Source organism: Chamaea fasciata, unplaced genomic scaffold (assembly GCF_029207755.1).
Source record: "Chamaea fasciata isolate MVZ Bird 193981 ecotype frontalis unplaced genomic scaffold, bChaFas1.0.hap1 SCAF_2, whole genome shotgun sequence".
Taxonomy (NCBI): domain Eukaryota; kingdom Metazoa; phylum Chordata; class Aves; order Passeriformes; family Sylviidae; genus Chamaea; species Chamaea fasciata.
Genome location: NW_027094087.1, coordinates 77074531 through 77089761, shown reverse-complemented (window position 1 = coordinate 77089761; position 15231 = coordinate 77074531). Strand labels below are relative to the sequence as shown.

The 15231-nt window shown below is 38.4% G+C and overlaps 1 protein-coding gene and 1 long non-coding RNA gene across 2 annotated transcripts in view; one reads left to right on the top strand and one right to left on the bottom strand.

Annotated features, from left to right (window-relative positions):
* CLYBL (citramalyl-CoA lyase) overlaps nucleotides 1-15231 on the bottom strand; it is a 165498-nt gene that overhangs the window by 20351 nt on the left and 129916 nt on the right. The window contains exons 3-6 of the mRNA XM_066176402.1: nucleotides 8053-8241; nucleotides 4397-4498; nucleotides 2537-2630; nucleotides 922-1089 (exon numbers count right to left, since the gene is read on the bottom strand). Of these exons, the coding sequence (XP_066032499.1) occupies nucleotides 922-1089; nucleotides 2537-2630; nucleotides 4397-4498; nucleotides 8053-8241 (553 nt within the window). The remainder of the gene's footprint in view (nucleotides 1-921; nucleotides 1090-2536; nucleotides 2631-4396; nucleotides 4499-8052; nucleotides 8242-15231) is intronic.
* The window catches only part of LOC136285343 (uncharacterized), a 76702-nt gene that overhangs the window by 46674 nt on the left and 14797 nt on the right, over nucleotides 1-15231 (top strand). The window lies entirely within an intron of this gene.

Sequence of the window (15231 nt, the reverse complement as noted above, 5' to 3'; positions counted from 1 at the left end):
CTATTCTTTCACTGGCATGCCAAGGTCACTTAAAATGTGGCTTATTTTTTTTTTTGTTTGGTGCTTTAAGATATCATATACAGCTAACTGTAAAACCAGATTTTGCTAGGTGGCATTGCCAGGACCCGTGCTTTTGGTAACAGAAACCTAAGGGATGTACAATTTTCATATATGTATCCTGGATGGTGGTCCGAGAAAAAGAATGTAATGTTCATCCTGTGTGTTAGAATTCTCTAATCCATGTGCCAAATGGCTGATTTCTATTGCAACCCCCCAAACTTTGGTGGCTGCACTGTCCCAACGAGGTATCCGAGTGACCTGGTACACCAGTCACAGGGTAACAGGCTGCATGCATTACAGGACTGTGGGGCAAGGAGCCTGCTGCTCTTGCTGTCTGCCAATACCCATAGGTGTCACCAGCACTTACTGGGGGGAAAGCCAGGAGATGAAAAACAAACCAAAAAAACCAATAGGAAAATAACTTTCCCCTTGCAGTTAGCATATGAAATTTACTTCTCAACTTTTTTGCCTAAAAAGTATTTAAAAGAAAAAAAAAGTATTTTAAAAGAAAGAGAAAGGGCTCCAGTTGTGAAGGAGCCATTGCAGAGTACAGTATTGCCTTTCCCGTGCTCTATGAAGGGAGGAATCACTGCACAGCCTCTACCCCAACTTCTCTTCAAAACCAGTCACATGCTTCACGGCATGCAGTTTTAAAAAGCAGCCTGTGACTTTTCAGGCAAAATTTGCAGCTGCAATTTTTAAGATAATAATAACCATAGAAGAACTTGAAATCAACAAGTTTTTCAGTAACTGATCTGAAACAAAAAAATCAGGTTATTTGTCTAAGTGACAGTAAACATAGCAACATATTTAAAACGAACAAGATCCGTGTTCTTTTGCCACATCGGCAGAAAGTCGTACCAGTGAATCCCATTGAGGCACCTTCCCTCGACTGCCTGCGGAGCCCATCTTCATCATGGAAGTCAATGTAAACAAGGTCTATTGCTTGAAGGCCAAATGCTTTTGCTGTGACTATTATTTTTTGCCTGGCATACAGAATATCATGGGTTTCCTTACTGCTTGTTGCACCTAAGAAAATAACGAGAACAAAGAAAAGCTGACAAGAGTGTTTTAAACCTTTCTGTTTTAAATATTTCTTACGTTAAAAAAGAGGAAACTTCGAGATTCTATTTAACTGATTTAGAAAATAGAAGAGGGGTGTAAGGCTATACTATAGAGTCAGAATTATATTCTTCTGAAGAAAAAAAGAAAGCCCCTTTAGCAAAAATTAAACACTAAACAAAAATCAAACTAAAGTGTCCCTTTAAACATTAGCTTATAAATTCAGATTTTGATTTAGTTTAAATCAGAAGTTGAAAGCCTAAAGTCAGTGAAAGCTTTGTCTGGTAAGGACTGCTAACTTGGCTAACATGAAAGTAATTATTTGATTTTACTATTTACTGCATGTACAGTGAGAAGCATTACAACAAGAGAAGCATTACACAAATTGATATACTGGGTCCTACTAAATGGTTAAAAAATTCACACTGGGAATGGAATTGCACTTTCCTTGGTTCTGATTCTTGTCACAACTGATGTCCTAAGCTGAATATTTAAGCTTTAGTATTTGAATGAAAAATTGATGGTAGATGACTTCTGAGAAGAAGCAAAAGTATTCATGAGACTTCATGTGCTCACAGGCTACCAGCTAAGCAACGTACTCATGTGAAGGCTAGTGGGAAAAAAAATAATAACAATAATAGCCATAAGATATCTATTTAGATACAGATTTTCAGCTTGTAAGGAATATTTTTGTAAAGCAATGCTGATTTTTACATTAACTTACTTATTTTTAATGCAGACGTTCATAGCTCTGTGCTTTTCTCTTTTATCTTTAAATCAGAAGTTAAGTGCCCTCTCATAAAAGAAATGGTGAAGCACTTTTTATTTTTTTAGGAAGAATAATAATGCTTTCATGTGAATATGGGGCTGTATTGACATGTGACATCTTTAAAATAAATTTATGAAAGCAAAATGTAGCAGGAGAGTATTTGTGCTTGATGTCAAAAGCCTGAGTGACAGTTGTATGTAAAGAAGTGGTGAAGCAGACACCAGAATTTTATGACTTTCAAATGTAGTTCTAAAAAGCATATAAATGTTGTTTATGGATAAAGTATTTTTAAATTATTTCAGTGACTCAACAGGGCGGCTTTTTGTTTGTTATTGTTTTTGTTTTGGTTTGTGTTTATTTTGTTTTGTTTTGTTTTTGTTTTTGTTTTTGTTTTTCATTAACTTTTGGTACTGAGTGGCAAGAGACACAAGAAAGTCTCAGTGCCCTCTAACACAAGGACCATGTTTTAAATTGCCAGTGGTTTTAAATTGCCATTCTGCACTGAAAAGAAATTAAGGAGAAAAATGAAAACATAAAATGCAGACTCAAGTGTCATTACTTTAATTATTGCTGTCAGAAATTTCACAGGCTTCTCCAATGCAAATGCCATACATAAACATTTATAGTAAAGAGATAAGTAACAACCTATGCTGGCACGGAAATCCTCTCCTCCAAAGACAACTGCATCCAAATGAAAGCCAGCCTGGGATCCTGTTCTCAGCGCTTCTTCACAGACAGCCTTCAAATGAGAACAGAGTATTAATATCTACAGAAATGCAGGATGCAGAGAGACTACAGAGGATATTACAGCAACTCAGCATTACCAAATCCTTCTGAGAATATTGTTCCTATTAAGCAAAGCCACTGTAGCTGCTTGACAATGCACAGTGCTTTAAAATGACTCAGCAAGAGAGAAAAAGTATTTTGGTTTCCCTAAGCATTCAGATAGCAAATACAGGACACCAATAACAGGTTCCCCACCTTCTGGTTTACTTTATGCCCCGGGTATTACTGTGATCACTACTTCAGATATTTACGTAGTAATATGAAACAAAACATTAAGCAAATATTGCATAAAAACAAACAAAAAGTATTAAATATGATTAGTTTGACATGGAGTATGTCTGCATGAAAAACAGAAATAAAGATCAGAATCTCTTTTTTGAAATAAATTATGTGAATGTTTTACAATTATTTTAAGTTCCTTACAGGATAGAAGGATTGCAAATTTAAAGTCTCTAGCTACATATAATTAAAAATAAGCTAAGGAAGTTAAAAATGCAACAAGTGCATCAGAAAAGCATTAAAATAAAAGTAAAAAAAAAAATTGCTGCTGTAGCTTTTTTCATGAGAAGAGTAGTATTGCTATTTTATATTGATATTTGGATAATATTAGTATCTTTTAAGGCTAAGGTACATGGAGAGACACATGTAATTACCAGCTCTACTAATGGGTGTTCTTCTATGGCAGCTGGTGGGACACAGAATTATTCTTTAACAGAATGTGCTTTAAAAGGGAACTCTCCTGCCAGCATCAGCAACTGCAGCATTAAACCTCCGCTATAAAATACTGTAGGTGAAGAAAAGCCTCAATGGTTCAATACACGATCTAATTCTGTGTTTGCACACCGGACAGGAGAGTGTCCATTGGGTTACTGCTTTATCATGCTCGCAGATAGGTTAGTGTGTGCTGTAAGATAAATGGTTGTATCAAACGATCAGGCTGCCTGTGAGGTACTTCTGGAGGTACTTCTGATCTGTGTGTCCTCAGCTGGTCTGAAACTTTTCCCTTAGAGCTTGGGAGGGGATGCAGAGTTCCTTGTGCATGCACGAGTTCTTCCGTTTCATTCCCACGTTGCCTTGCCTTTCTGAAAAACCTGGACTCCATAGTAAAGGGTTGGGGAGTGATTTGTATTAAAATGAAATTTATAAATTAGATTTGATCCAAAATGACCCTAAAAAAGGAGCATGTTCTTCAGGTAATTTCAAAGTTATTTCTGTTTTTAATCTTAGCATTAAACACTCTATCATACACAGAAAGAAATGATAACATGGAATTTGGTTGTAATGTTATTAGTAGAAACCATTATAAAGATGCAAGTTTAGCAATAGTGAAATGATGATTAACTCTTATTTCAAACTAAGTGTTACACAAAAGTTGCAGCCGACAACTACTAAACAGTCTGCAACACTGAGTATTCCAAATCTTTGGAGAGGCCCATTCCTACTCCAAGTGTGTTCAAAACAATAATAGGAATGAAGAGAGGTTTTGTTATTTGGTGTGGACTGCCTGGAACTGTTCTGTCACTGGAATATTTTGAATTTATGAAGGCCTTCACAATACAAATATCGGAGTTCAACATACAAATGTTTTTGGGGATTGAACAATATGTTTTGTATTTTTTAACCACTTTTCTTTGGTGAAATTAGGGAGAGACTGAGGAGTATTCTGCTTATCCTAGTTCGCTGAGATGGCAAAATATGAACACTTAAAGACTTTCTTACCTTAAAATTAAGCAAGCCCATTGCAGTTTCCACAAAGGGGATAAAATTAATTGGTTCTACAAGTGTTCGGCCTTTTAGGTGATGTAAGAATTTGTCTGAAAACTAAAACTAGACAGAATGAGTTATCAGAGGGGAAAAAAAGAACAGTCTACATGTATACACAGGATGGCAAATACTCACCTGACTGTAACAAACACCCCTCCCCACCCCAAAAACCTGATAACTAAAAAAATTAAAACAGCTTTTAGCAAGGCCTGTGATTTGAAACTGCAGCATTCCCATACATTTCTAAATTTGGAGGCTGGTTTGCAAGGAAAATAAAAAAATCCAAGCTCAACACCTCTCACCCTGGCTTAGTGAAATGCAAATCCGTGGGCTCTGGAAAACAATGAAGTGCTGCTGTACCTGAGGTCCGGTTTTGTTTCAGGTCCAGCACTGCCATCACTGGAAGCGCTCCCCAGCCTTCTAAGTGGCATCCGTATTATTCATTACGGCACCGTTACCCTTTTGTTCAATAGGCTTTTCTTCATAATTTTTTAGCTTACCTAGGAAGGCCTTAAAAAGGAAGTTTAATTCTTTGAAGACCAAAGCTTGCCAATTTTTTCCATGAGACCAGTTCACAGCTAGCTCTGAGCTGCCAGTGGGGTAGCCCAAATTCCAAAATCTATCATCTGGAAACATACAAAAGCTCTTGCACAGATTTTTCTCCCTTTCAAAAGGGGAAAAAAAAAAAGAAAAAAAAAAAAAAAGAAAAAAAAAAGGGGAAAAACCTTCAGCCCTATATTGTAAATGCATTATGTCTGTCCAGGTTGAGTAATTTGCGTCAAGATAAACATGTTGCAGGTACTGCAAAAATGTTAGTAAATAGAGACAAAAATCACATATGCATATATTTTAAATTTAAGGAATATTCGACTATTAATGGATATCAAAGGAAAGGGAATTTTAATCATCTCTCCATTCAGTCTCAGTTGGGTAAATCATATCTAAGAGATTTGCATAAATATAAACCATCAAAGACTTTTCATCTTCAAAGGGGGTTTCAAGACCCTATAAGCTTTGTACTGTAATCATCGCAGGTCACAACCCTGCAGGAATAAGGCTGCTATGGCAACATAAAAAACTAATGCTTAAGGCTTAGCATAATATTCTGACTAATAGAAAGGAAACTCATTTTAAAAGCTGGCAGCCTATTTACCAGAAGCTGGATTAGAGGTGTTATTTCCCCTTTTAGCTTCCCCCCATCACCCCTCCCCAAAAGAAGGAAAATCTAATCACCCAGATCTTGAAAAAAAAAAGCTTTCCAGCAATTTGCAGTAACTTTACAATTAGACCAAAATAAATCACAGCTTTCTCTGATGAAGAATTCTGCCCCCCCCCCCCCCCCATCTCTGCTCTGCATCATCACCATGGCCCTCTTGGTAACTTTTCTTTAGTGAAGAGAATTCCACTCAAAAATGTGCAAAAAAAATCAATTCACTTTACTCTGTACAGTAAGGCAGGTTACTACAGTGTCAGAAAACAGCAAGGTTCACACAAGCAAATGCAGAAAATGAAGTAATATAATGGTATCAGCATATCTTCTTAAGGCTTCTATCTGGTTTTTATTTTTTTAAGAGGAAAAAATAACGTAAAAAGTGCTATTCTGTGTATATTTTAGGTGCAAGTTAAAGAGCAGAGTCCTTGTTTTATTTTAAAATATTTTTAAAAGTCACACTCCTGGAATTCTTGCTACCTTTTGTTTTGAAGGCAAAGCAGAAAAAAAAAAGCACATTTAATTAAATATTGCCTGCCTTCCTCTCCCTTGTAAAAGATTTGCAATAAGCACCAATACAAAAGGTAACGAGTGGAGAAGTTTCAATTAATTTTTTTTTTTTTTTTCAAAAGGAGACGATTAAATGTTTCCGGCCCGGTAAAGTGTTCATTTCAGGGAGAAAGGGAAAAAAAAAAGAAGGCGGAGGAAAAAAAAAAACCCACAAAGCTTGGGGAGGGGATGAAGTAGCAAGGCCTCAGCAATTCTTTCAATTCCAGTGCACACCCAATAGTGTGTCGGGAAGAATGCACACTGGTCGGGATTTGTGGGAGAATTGTCCTGCCACAAAGGAGGGAGAGTTACGCTTGTTATACTCCAATAAGCCATGCCAGTCAAACAAGTACCCACACTACGGACAAAAGGAAAGCAAGAGATTCTCACACAAAAGAAAACAAGTAAGCCCATCTTTTAGTTGTGCATCAGCCTCCAGGTTTTCTGCTGCACATAAATAAAAATGAAGGGGGAGAGCGGGTGTGCATGGGGGGAAAGCAACAGCTTCTGGGAGGCTGAAAAATCATGCTGGAGTGAATTTTTGGAGGATTGGGAAAAGAAGGCAGCAGCGTTAGGCAGAGTATGTTCTTTGTGTGCAATGGCGGGGCAAAGGGAGAGCGAAGCAGAGGAAGGACAATGAGGAAGAAGCTTCTGGGTCTGGCTTGTTTTCCATGATGGAAATACAAGTTAGCAAGAGGGAAATGTGGAAGAGGATGAGGGGACAAAGAGCCCTGGCATCCCAACTGCCTGCAAAACCTACTTGGTGGCAGCAAGGGCTCTGCCATTTTGGTATCATGAATATTCATCACTGACAAGTTACATCTAACACCTACATGGCTGTAAACCCTGAGAGGTGCACTCTGGTTAATTTAATTACCCTTGGTGGAAGGGGGATGACGAACTTTCCATGGCGAGTGGTGGAGGCCGAAGGGGCAGCGCCACAGAAGGGACGGGGCCTGTCACACACCCAGCGTATGGGGCTGTGCTCCATTGTGCGCTCAGGCCCATCTCAATGGTTTGATCAAGGTTAGATGCTGAGATTAAAATAGACCCTAATACGCCTGCCTGCCTTTCATCACAGCTTGCACGCGTGCTAGTTGCTCAGCTAGTGGTTTGCAAAAATATAAAGTGAATAATTAAGCATTACTCCTTCACTGGTGTGTTACAGCAATAATGGTATATCCAAACAAGCATCCCTCTTTTTTTGACAATTAAAACAATTATAGCATAATTAGGCCTATTTCAAAGTTTTCTTAAGTAATTTGACATGCCAACCATTTACATTTCAGGTTTTTATTGGCTGAAAAGTCAGTTGTGAAACACAAACACACCTGTCAGCAATTAAAAAGGAAGAAGTAGAGAACTGTTCAGGAAATAATATCTGTGCTAATTAAAAACACTAGTTAAAAGCTTCCTGTTTGTTCCTCCAGTTGCCCCAAGGAGTGACCTTCCCCCCAGCCCATTTTTTCATATGTTGCTAGCATGGTTTCCCATCTCCTGCTTCCAATGCACGTAAGTAATGCTCTTGGACAGACAATAATTTTGCTTGTTAGGGTAGCCTGAGAAGAGTCAGGCACTTACCCTTCTACTTTTGATAATATATTCTGACAGCAGTGTTGGTTCTTTGTCAGCCTTGGCAGAAATACACCTGGTTTTCTTTATAAACGTGTTCCATGTATGTTTTTTATAAAGCACATTACACACACATTTAAGGGGATGCACTTCCCAATTACCTTAGCCAAGCAACAATATGGTATTTCCAGGCTTCCTCTTAACTCACAGTCATTCATCTCTGTGCTAGTGTGAACTTGGCCCACCAGCTTCAGTCAAAAGCTACTGTGTTGGTACTCACCCATCTTATTTCCTCAACGTTTTCAACCTTTGGCAGCATCATGCTTGAAGGAAGGGTCTTGGACTGCAAAAGCACCTGTAGATCTTCTTCTGCAAGGCCACTGGACACAGAGTTTATCCTAACACACTTTTCAGCATGGCCAAAGTCAAACTCTTCAAGCATTTTCACGATGGTCAGTCTTGCTTCTCTCTACAATATATATGAGTTCAGATGCACAAGAAAAGAAAAAGAAAGCGTATTTTTTTATTGACAGAAAAATGCACTGAGAAGACAACTTGTTGAAATGACATGGGGGAAAAGCTAGACAGCCAGTACAGTGGTGTCCCCAAAATGTCTGTCACTCTTGGACTTTATTGAAACAGTCATGACCAGAACTGCACAATTTTCCCTTCCTCTTTATTGTTTCTTTATAACTGGTAAATTCAATGAATGGAGTTTCTACCGCTTGCAGAAAACAAGATTTTTGTGTCTGCTAGTGCTGAACATGTGTAACAAACACAAATCTTTATGCTAACACAATGTGTTGCACTAACTGTCTGCTCTCTCAAAAATGGCATATTCTTAAATTTGTATAAAACAATTACTTTGGTAATTTGGCTCTATATTACCTGAACGTCAAAAAGTACAGATGTATATATACTTTTTTTTCTCCATGTATTCAAAGTGCATTAAAGGCAGTAACAGAATATACAACTTGCATATAAAAACAAAGCTGAAATAACTCTAAGGTTTTTCTTAGCTCACATAAAAGGGTATTCTGTTGGCACAAAATAAAATCTCCAAAGACAAACGCTTCCCGTGGTTGTTTGCTAATTCTTGTGAATGTAAGTTTACAAATCTGTTTAATAGTTGATTTGCATGAAGTATATTGGTATGCTTTTCTGAAATGAAATGCATTTCTTGGCCTGGAGAAGGGGGTAGAGGTCGAAGGAAGGTGCTGGGCTCCCTGCTTCCTGCCAACTGAAGTTTCAACCCCAAATTCCTTCCACTCACCAACAGCCCCTAACAAATTCACATTGTCAAAATGCACGCTTATCAAAAGTCATTTAATTTGTGAAGAGTTTTTATGGGGCTAATAAAACTTTAAAGCTCCTGACTCATGGAGGCTCAGGAATGACCTTAACAATATGCAGTTGCCGAATAGAGATGCTTTTCAAGAAAACAGGCCAAACTCAAGGGGAAAAAACCAAAAAAAAATTCATCAAAGTTAATATCCAGGCTAATACAAATCAGCAAGAGAGCACATGACAGTAGATTTAAACCAGACGGATGCAAACCTCTGCCAGCAAGAGGGGCAGAGGTGGTTTCCCAATGTGGTCTGAGTTAAACAGTGTGAGGGAACAGTAGCTTACAGTTGTCAGGACCGATGAGAACAGGATCTCCCAGGCCAGTTTAAGACAGCTCTGCAGTGTACTGATTTACAGGGCTGAGACCCCTGATAATTAGGGTAAGTTTAGAGAAAAGCAATTGGTGGCTCTAACTGGTTAAAAGGAAGGAATAATGGAGCAGAAAGTTAATGAAATCTGAAGCGAACAGCCTTGAGCTTGGGGCTACTAGTCGTGCTCCTCCGAAGGCTGGGAGCATATGCCCGTTAATCAGACAGACAGGAACAAGGCACCCATGTATGTATCCCTGGGCTGCGATCAAGGGGTGCGTTCAGAGGTAATCTCTGGAAAACGCAACTCAAAACATTTGAACTGCTGTGAACGGACTCTTTCTGGGGTCATTAGGAAAGCCACATAAAGATTCACGCAGCTTAGTACAAACACATCCCGCTGGAAGACAGCTCCGGCGCATGGCTGTCTGAAATGGCTCTTCCAAATTAGGTAAACCAAACCATAAGATGCCAGTACCGGGAAATACAAATCCCCTATGTTTTCCTTCTCTGGCCTGGGGTAACGGGTTTCTAGGGCTGGGCTGAAAGTTGCTGGACATGATGCAGAAGGGTAGCTTAAAAACACACTCCAAACCAATTGACGCTTTTAATTAAAGTCAGATTATCACCGTTTCAGCACACACCAATGTAATTTGCAAAAGAGAGATCTTCCCAAAGTATCCTCTAAGGCAGCACTCAATTCCAGCTGAAGGCACATCTCCAGCAAACTTGCAGCCTAATTTGTCATGGTTTTTTTCAGAATATAATAATGAGCACTAGACCATCTCATATCTATTTTTCTCCTCAGTCTGCAAACTCCCTTCCCAAAAAAGACAGATCGTGTCTTTCTAGGTATATTTCCATACAAAACACTTATTAACAGGCTGTTGCTGTTATCAATTTACATAAACTAAATGTGCAGCCCTCTGGTACGTATCCCAAAAATAACCAACAACTTCACTGAATTTATACCAACCAACAAACATGGGGAGGGGGTTGTTGTTTTTTTCCCATATTTTAATAGAAAATATGTCACTATGTTAGTTAACACACCCATGCCATCTGTTGGGTTGAGAATTGATGCGTTTTCTTAGAACTGCTATGTTTTAGATCTGTCTGCCTAGACACTCTAGGAATGGAAACATTTGCTTTCCGTGATATAATACTTCTAGTCACTATAGTTTCTACAGCAAGAATCAATGTATGTTTTTAATTGTGGAACAAACTGATGGGACCTGGCTGCCAAAGCCAGAGCTTGTGAGGGGGCTGACTCAGTGCCTACCCTTCCTACAATGGAGGAAATCCAAATGATGTTAGTTGGAGAGTATCAGGTTCCCGTAAAGGTTTCCAATAAAACATTTCATGGGTAAATAAAACAAATATACACTAAAACCTTTGACCCAATGTACTAAAAACATGGAGAAAAGGGAGACCCTTTTCTGCCTCATTAGGCAAGGAAATGTAGATGCTATTCTTATTGTAGAATTCATGCAAAAGCTAAAATCCTAACCTAGGTAAACTACTTAAACATTATAACAGAGAAAAAGGTAGTCCTTGATACAGTACTATCCTTAACTATCCTTACTGCCAAGAATGGGAAAACTAAAATTTTTAAGGAATGGTGAGAAAAATATTTTCCCTGTTCTTCACATGAGAACTACTACATCCGATAATACTTGGTCATGAAAGAATAGCTGATAAAGAAATAAACCAAATCATTAAATAAAATACTTCATGCTCAGGTAGCTTGGGATGGTGGTATCCTCCTTGGGTCCCATGTGACTTGGGTTCTTCACCAAACTGAACAAGAGAAAAAGACAACAGAGAGCTTCATGGTAAATAGGGATACTATTAAAATACTCTGAATTTGCAACTTGTGCTGGCAAGCTCACAGAGGAAAAAAAAAAGAAAAAAAAAAAAAAAGGTTGGTCAGGGTGGCTACTTTAGCGCCCCTTCTGTTTGACTCTGAGGAGGACACAGGAAGAGGTTTATTACCACGTGCAGCCATGCCAACTGGTGAAGATAAAGGTTTTGGTGATGCAGCGTTGCTGACAAATCCATTGCTACCCAAACACACAGACACAGAAATAAAAAATGAGAATATGCACATTGGCGGCTCCACTGGCACCCATTAAACCTAATAACTAACCATCCTCATGAGTTTCTAGCTCTGAATTATCAAATCTGCAAAGAAAACAACATCCGTCCACTTTTACACTCCAGTGGAAGAGGTGGTCCCTCGCGGCAGGGCTGCGCAGTCTCGCCATCTGGAGAATAAATCGAGTGTGAAGTACAGTATAGTTTGGGACCAAGCTCCGTGGCGGCAGCCCAGCAGTTAGTTCATTAGTCCCAAACTTGCGAGGATTAGTGCAGTATCAACTCTACTGTCGGATGGGATCAGGCAGGCAGAGCGCGAGACTCGGGGAAGGGGGTGGCGGCAAAGAAGGAGCCCCTCGGGCTTGTTGGTAAAACCACACTGTATTAGTGCACCTAAGTACATGCTTTGGGTGACAGTACTTGGGAACAGTTTCCCATCATCTGAATCAGTACCTTTCCGTTTTTCCTTTTTTTCTTTTCCTCACCTCTTTTTTCCTTTACGTTATATCTCAAAACATAGAAATTTCCACTTCAGAAAAGACACAGAAGAAAAAATGCCACAGAACTGGAAGTTCAGCCACCCACTCACCTTGGACACGCTGTTAGTACAGCAAAAATGAAGCAAAGATGGTCAGATTAACAGCAGATGGAAAAATTACATTTTCTTCTTCCTTTTCTAACTGGTACAGTTCCCTACAATCCTGCTTTTCAGCACTGTGATTTCTAGACCTACCTGATTTTAAGGACAAAATCTCTGTTTTGCTTTATTTTTCTTGCTTAGTCTTCCTGCTTTTTTTTCTAAAGATCTCCAGGTCTTAATGTAAAGAGAGTGGTCATACTTAAATATATGTTTGCATATAGATCTCATCCTGCTAACATCTTTTGGTAACCATTCTTCATATGGAAATGTAAATATATGATGCACTAAAATGTCAGGCCAGAATCTATCAACCTCAATGCCATAATAAGTTGGCATGTTTCAAATAGGAGAGGAAAAATTAATTACTGTAATCACAATTCAAGTTCTTTTTTTTTGTGACATGTCTGACATGGTAAAAACATACAATTATGTGTTAATGTTAATTCCTCGGAGTGGTTTGTTTACAGAACTTGACATTGCTGCATTTTTTGTCACTTATATTAGTGCATGCCATATGAATGCCCCTCTCAAATAAGATTCTGCAGATGTGCACATATATATATCTATCATATACCTACAGTATAGAGTTTCTGCAGGGGGAAAGCCTGACATTTTCTGCATGCATAAGTCTCCATCAATGAAGTGATGTCATACAGAATGATAGCATACAAATGCCATTTAGTTACAAATTCACAAATGGGATTGGCAAGAGAAAAGACAAATTACATTTGTTTTTAAGGAAATAAAGAGAACCGTAAATGTGAAGCAGAGCACTTCTGAGAGCAGGAGGTACTTGTCTCATGAGACTTGCTTTCTACCTTACACATATAAGGTACTTGTGAGAATAAATCTTTGAAATGGCAAGTACCTATTTCTAGTTAGTCTTGTTAGACTGAAAAACTGCTGTAAAATACGCACAAAGCCTCCAGGAAGTGGTTATTAAATGTTTTCTTATTGCTATCTCTGAGCAGATAATCAGTTAACAAGTTTTTAAAGATTTAAGAAATTTTAGAACACATTTTCTTTTGGTTCAACGTGGAACACACCAAACCCACCATGTAAGCAATCCTTAAGGAAAAAAGGGGCAGGAGTGGGGAGGAAGAGGGAGAATAGAGTCTCCATCATGGATGCTGGTGTCTCTCCTCTGCATTTTAGGTAAACATACATTTTAGTGTACTGCAAGACACTGATTTTGCTGCTACACTTCCCTGAAACCTTCATATTATTTCTTTAATAATTATTTGGTCTTCTGTGTTTTTTTTTTTTTTTTTGTTTAATACCAACATTTTCATTTGTCTGAAAAAGATTCTTCATGACATCAAAATGAATCATCTAACTCTGTGCACTTCTAGCATCTGCTGCTTTTCTCTCTGCTCTGCTAATTGTCCTTATATGCAGTACATGGTCTAGCAACACTAAAATGATGCAAACGTCAATAGTCAGCATTGTGAACCAAGCAGCAATTTAACTGTTCTCTGCTGAGGACACCAAATTTCTTTGCTCATTTCTCTAGAAGTTTCATTTAAGGTCTGGGATCACATCAGTGCACTTATCAACAATAGCTACCCTATATTTTTAAAAGACAGGATCTCTAAAAGCGGTCCAGGAACAGCTGGGAGTGCTTGCTGCCATGTAAGTCTTGCAAACCTCTCCTTCCCTCTACCAATGTGGACAATGTGGATCCTGAAGATATGAGGTGTGGGTCTATCCAACACCATCAGAGTTGGCCAATTTCCACATATGGCGGTCAGGTGGCCTGTCCTGAGATGCTGTGAATGTGGAGAACCAGTGAACAAGAGCCTGAGGTGGTCTTATCCAGCAGCCAGGAGCCAGGGCTCATGAATCCCAATGAAACTTTAGGGGTGGTCAGCTATGTAAGTACTAAATTTCTGCTGAGGCTGACTATCCAAGGATGTGGATATGAGTGCAACAACAAGACATCTTCACAAGTTGTCATCAAGGTATTTTTCTGACTTGCACATATCTCAGAGAAATTTAAACAGAGGCCAGTAGGCTGCTAGAATGAACTGGCACATAAAAATATTCACATAATATGAGAACTGAGTATAAATGACTCAGTAGCAAAAATGATACAGCACGGTATATGTGTGTGTGTCTGTGTGTACATAAACACAGAGACAGGCTTATACCTTAAGACTATTTCTACAGAAATGTTTCAAGAGGTTTTTAATGATAGTAATGTATATAGCAGCTTAAATAAATCAGAATTTTGTTCATGTAGGTAGGCAGCTATTCTTCTGTCTGCCAACTTTTAGAAACTTACAAAAGAGATGTAAGCAACCTTTCAAATAACGCAAATCAAACTAGCACTAATTTAAGCTGGCTGCAAGAAGTGGTCTTTTTACTTTTTTTCCACTGGCTTTCTGAAGATACTTTTGGGTTTGTGACAGATTAGCATCACAGATGAAAATTCTCTAAAAGCATTAGTGTTAATTAGTCTTCCTGGACAGTCCAAATGAGCTACTGCATGATGAAATAAGGCCACAAAATATGCAATCTAATATATGAGTTAAAAAAGGGTTATACTTCTCTTTCATCTGAACTTAACAGTATGTTAATTTTAATTTAAAAATATTACAGCTTAATATGTATTTACTTGGCAGTATGTAATAGATAACTATGGAAAAAGCGTTCGTTTAGACATGTATTTTTTTTTAAAGTGCATCTTTTTGTTAATGCTGATAACGAAAGACACTGCTGTCTGTCAAAAGTACATCTGCTTTAGCAAACTATCAATCCCTCTTCAGCAGCTGATTTCAGATGTGATGATTCTAAGTGAGATACAGATCAAATGTTTTAAATATCAGCAAATTATTGCCTCAATTACTTAATAAATCAGTTGAAAAAAAAACCAAACTTAAAGCAAAGAGAGGTAAACAGAGGTCTTCTGAAAAAAACCCAACTGGCCAGAACGTAATGCCTGCTTGTACTGGAGAAACCAGTGTCTGTTCCAAGCTGCTTGATAGCTCCTAGGAACAAGGAAGGCATTACAAAAAATCAGGTTAGGTGTGCCATGGCATCTTTTGTCCTTCCACTTTTCTGGAAT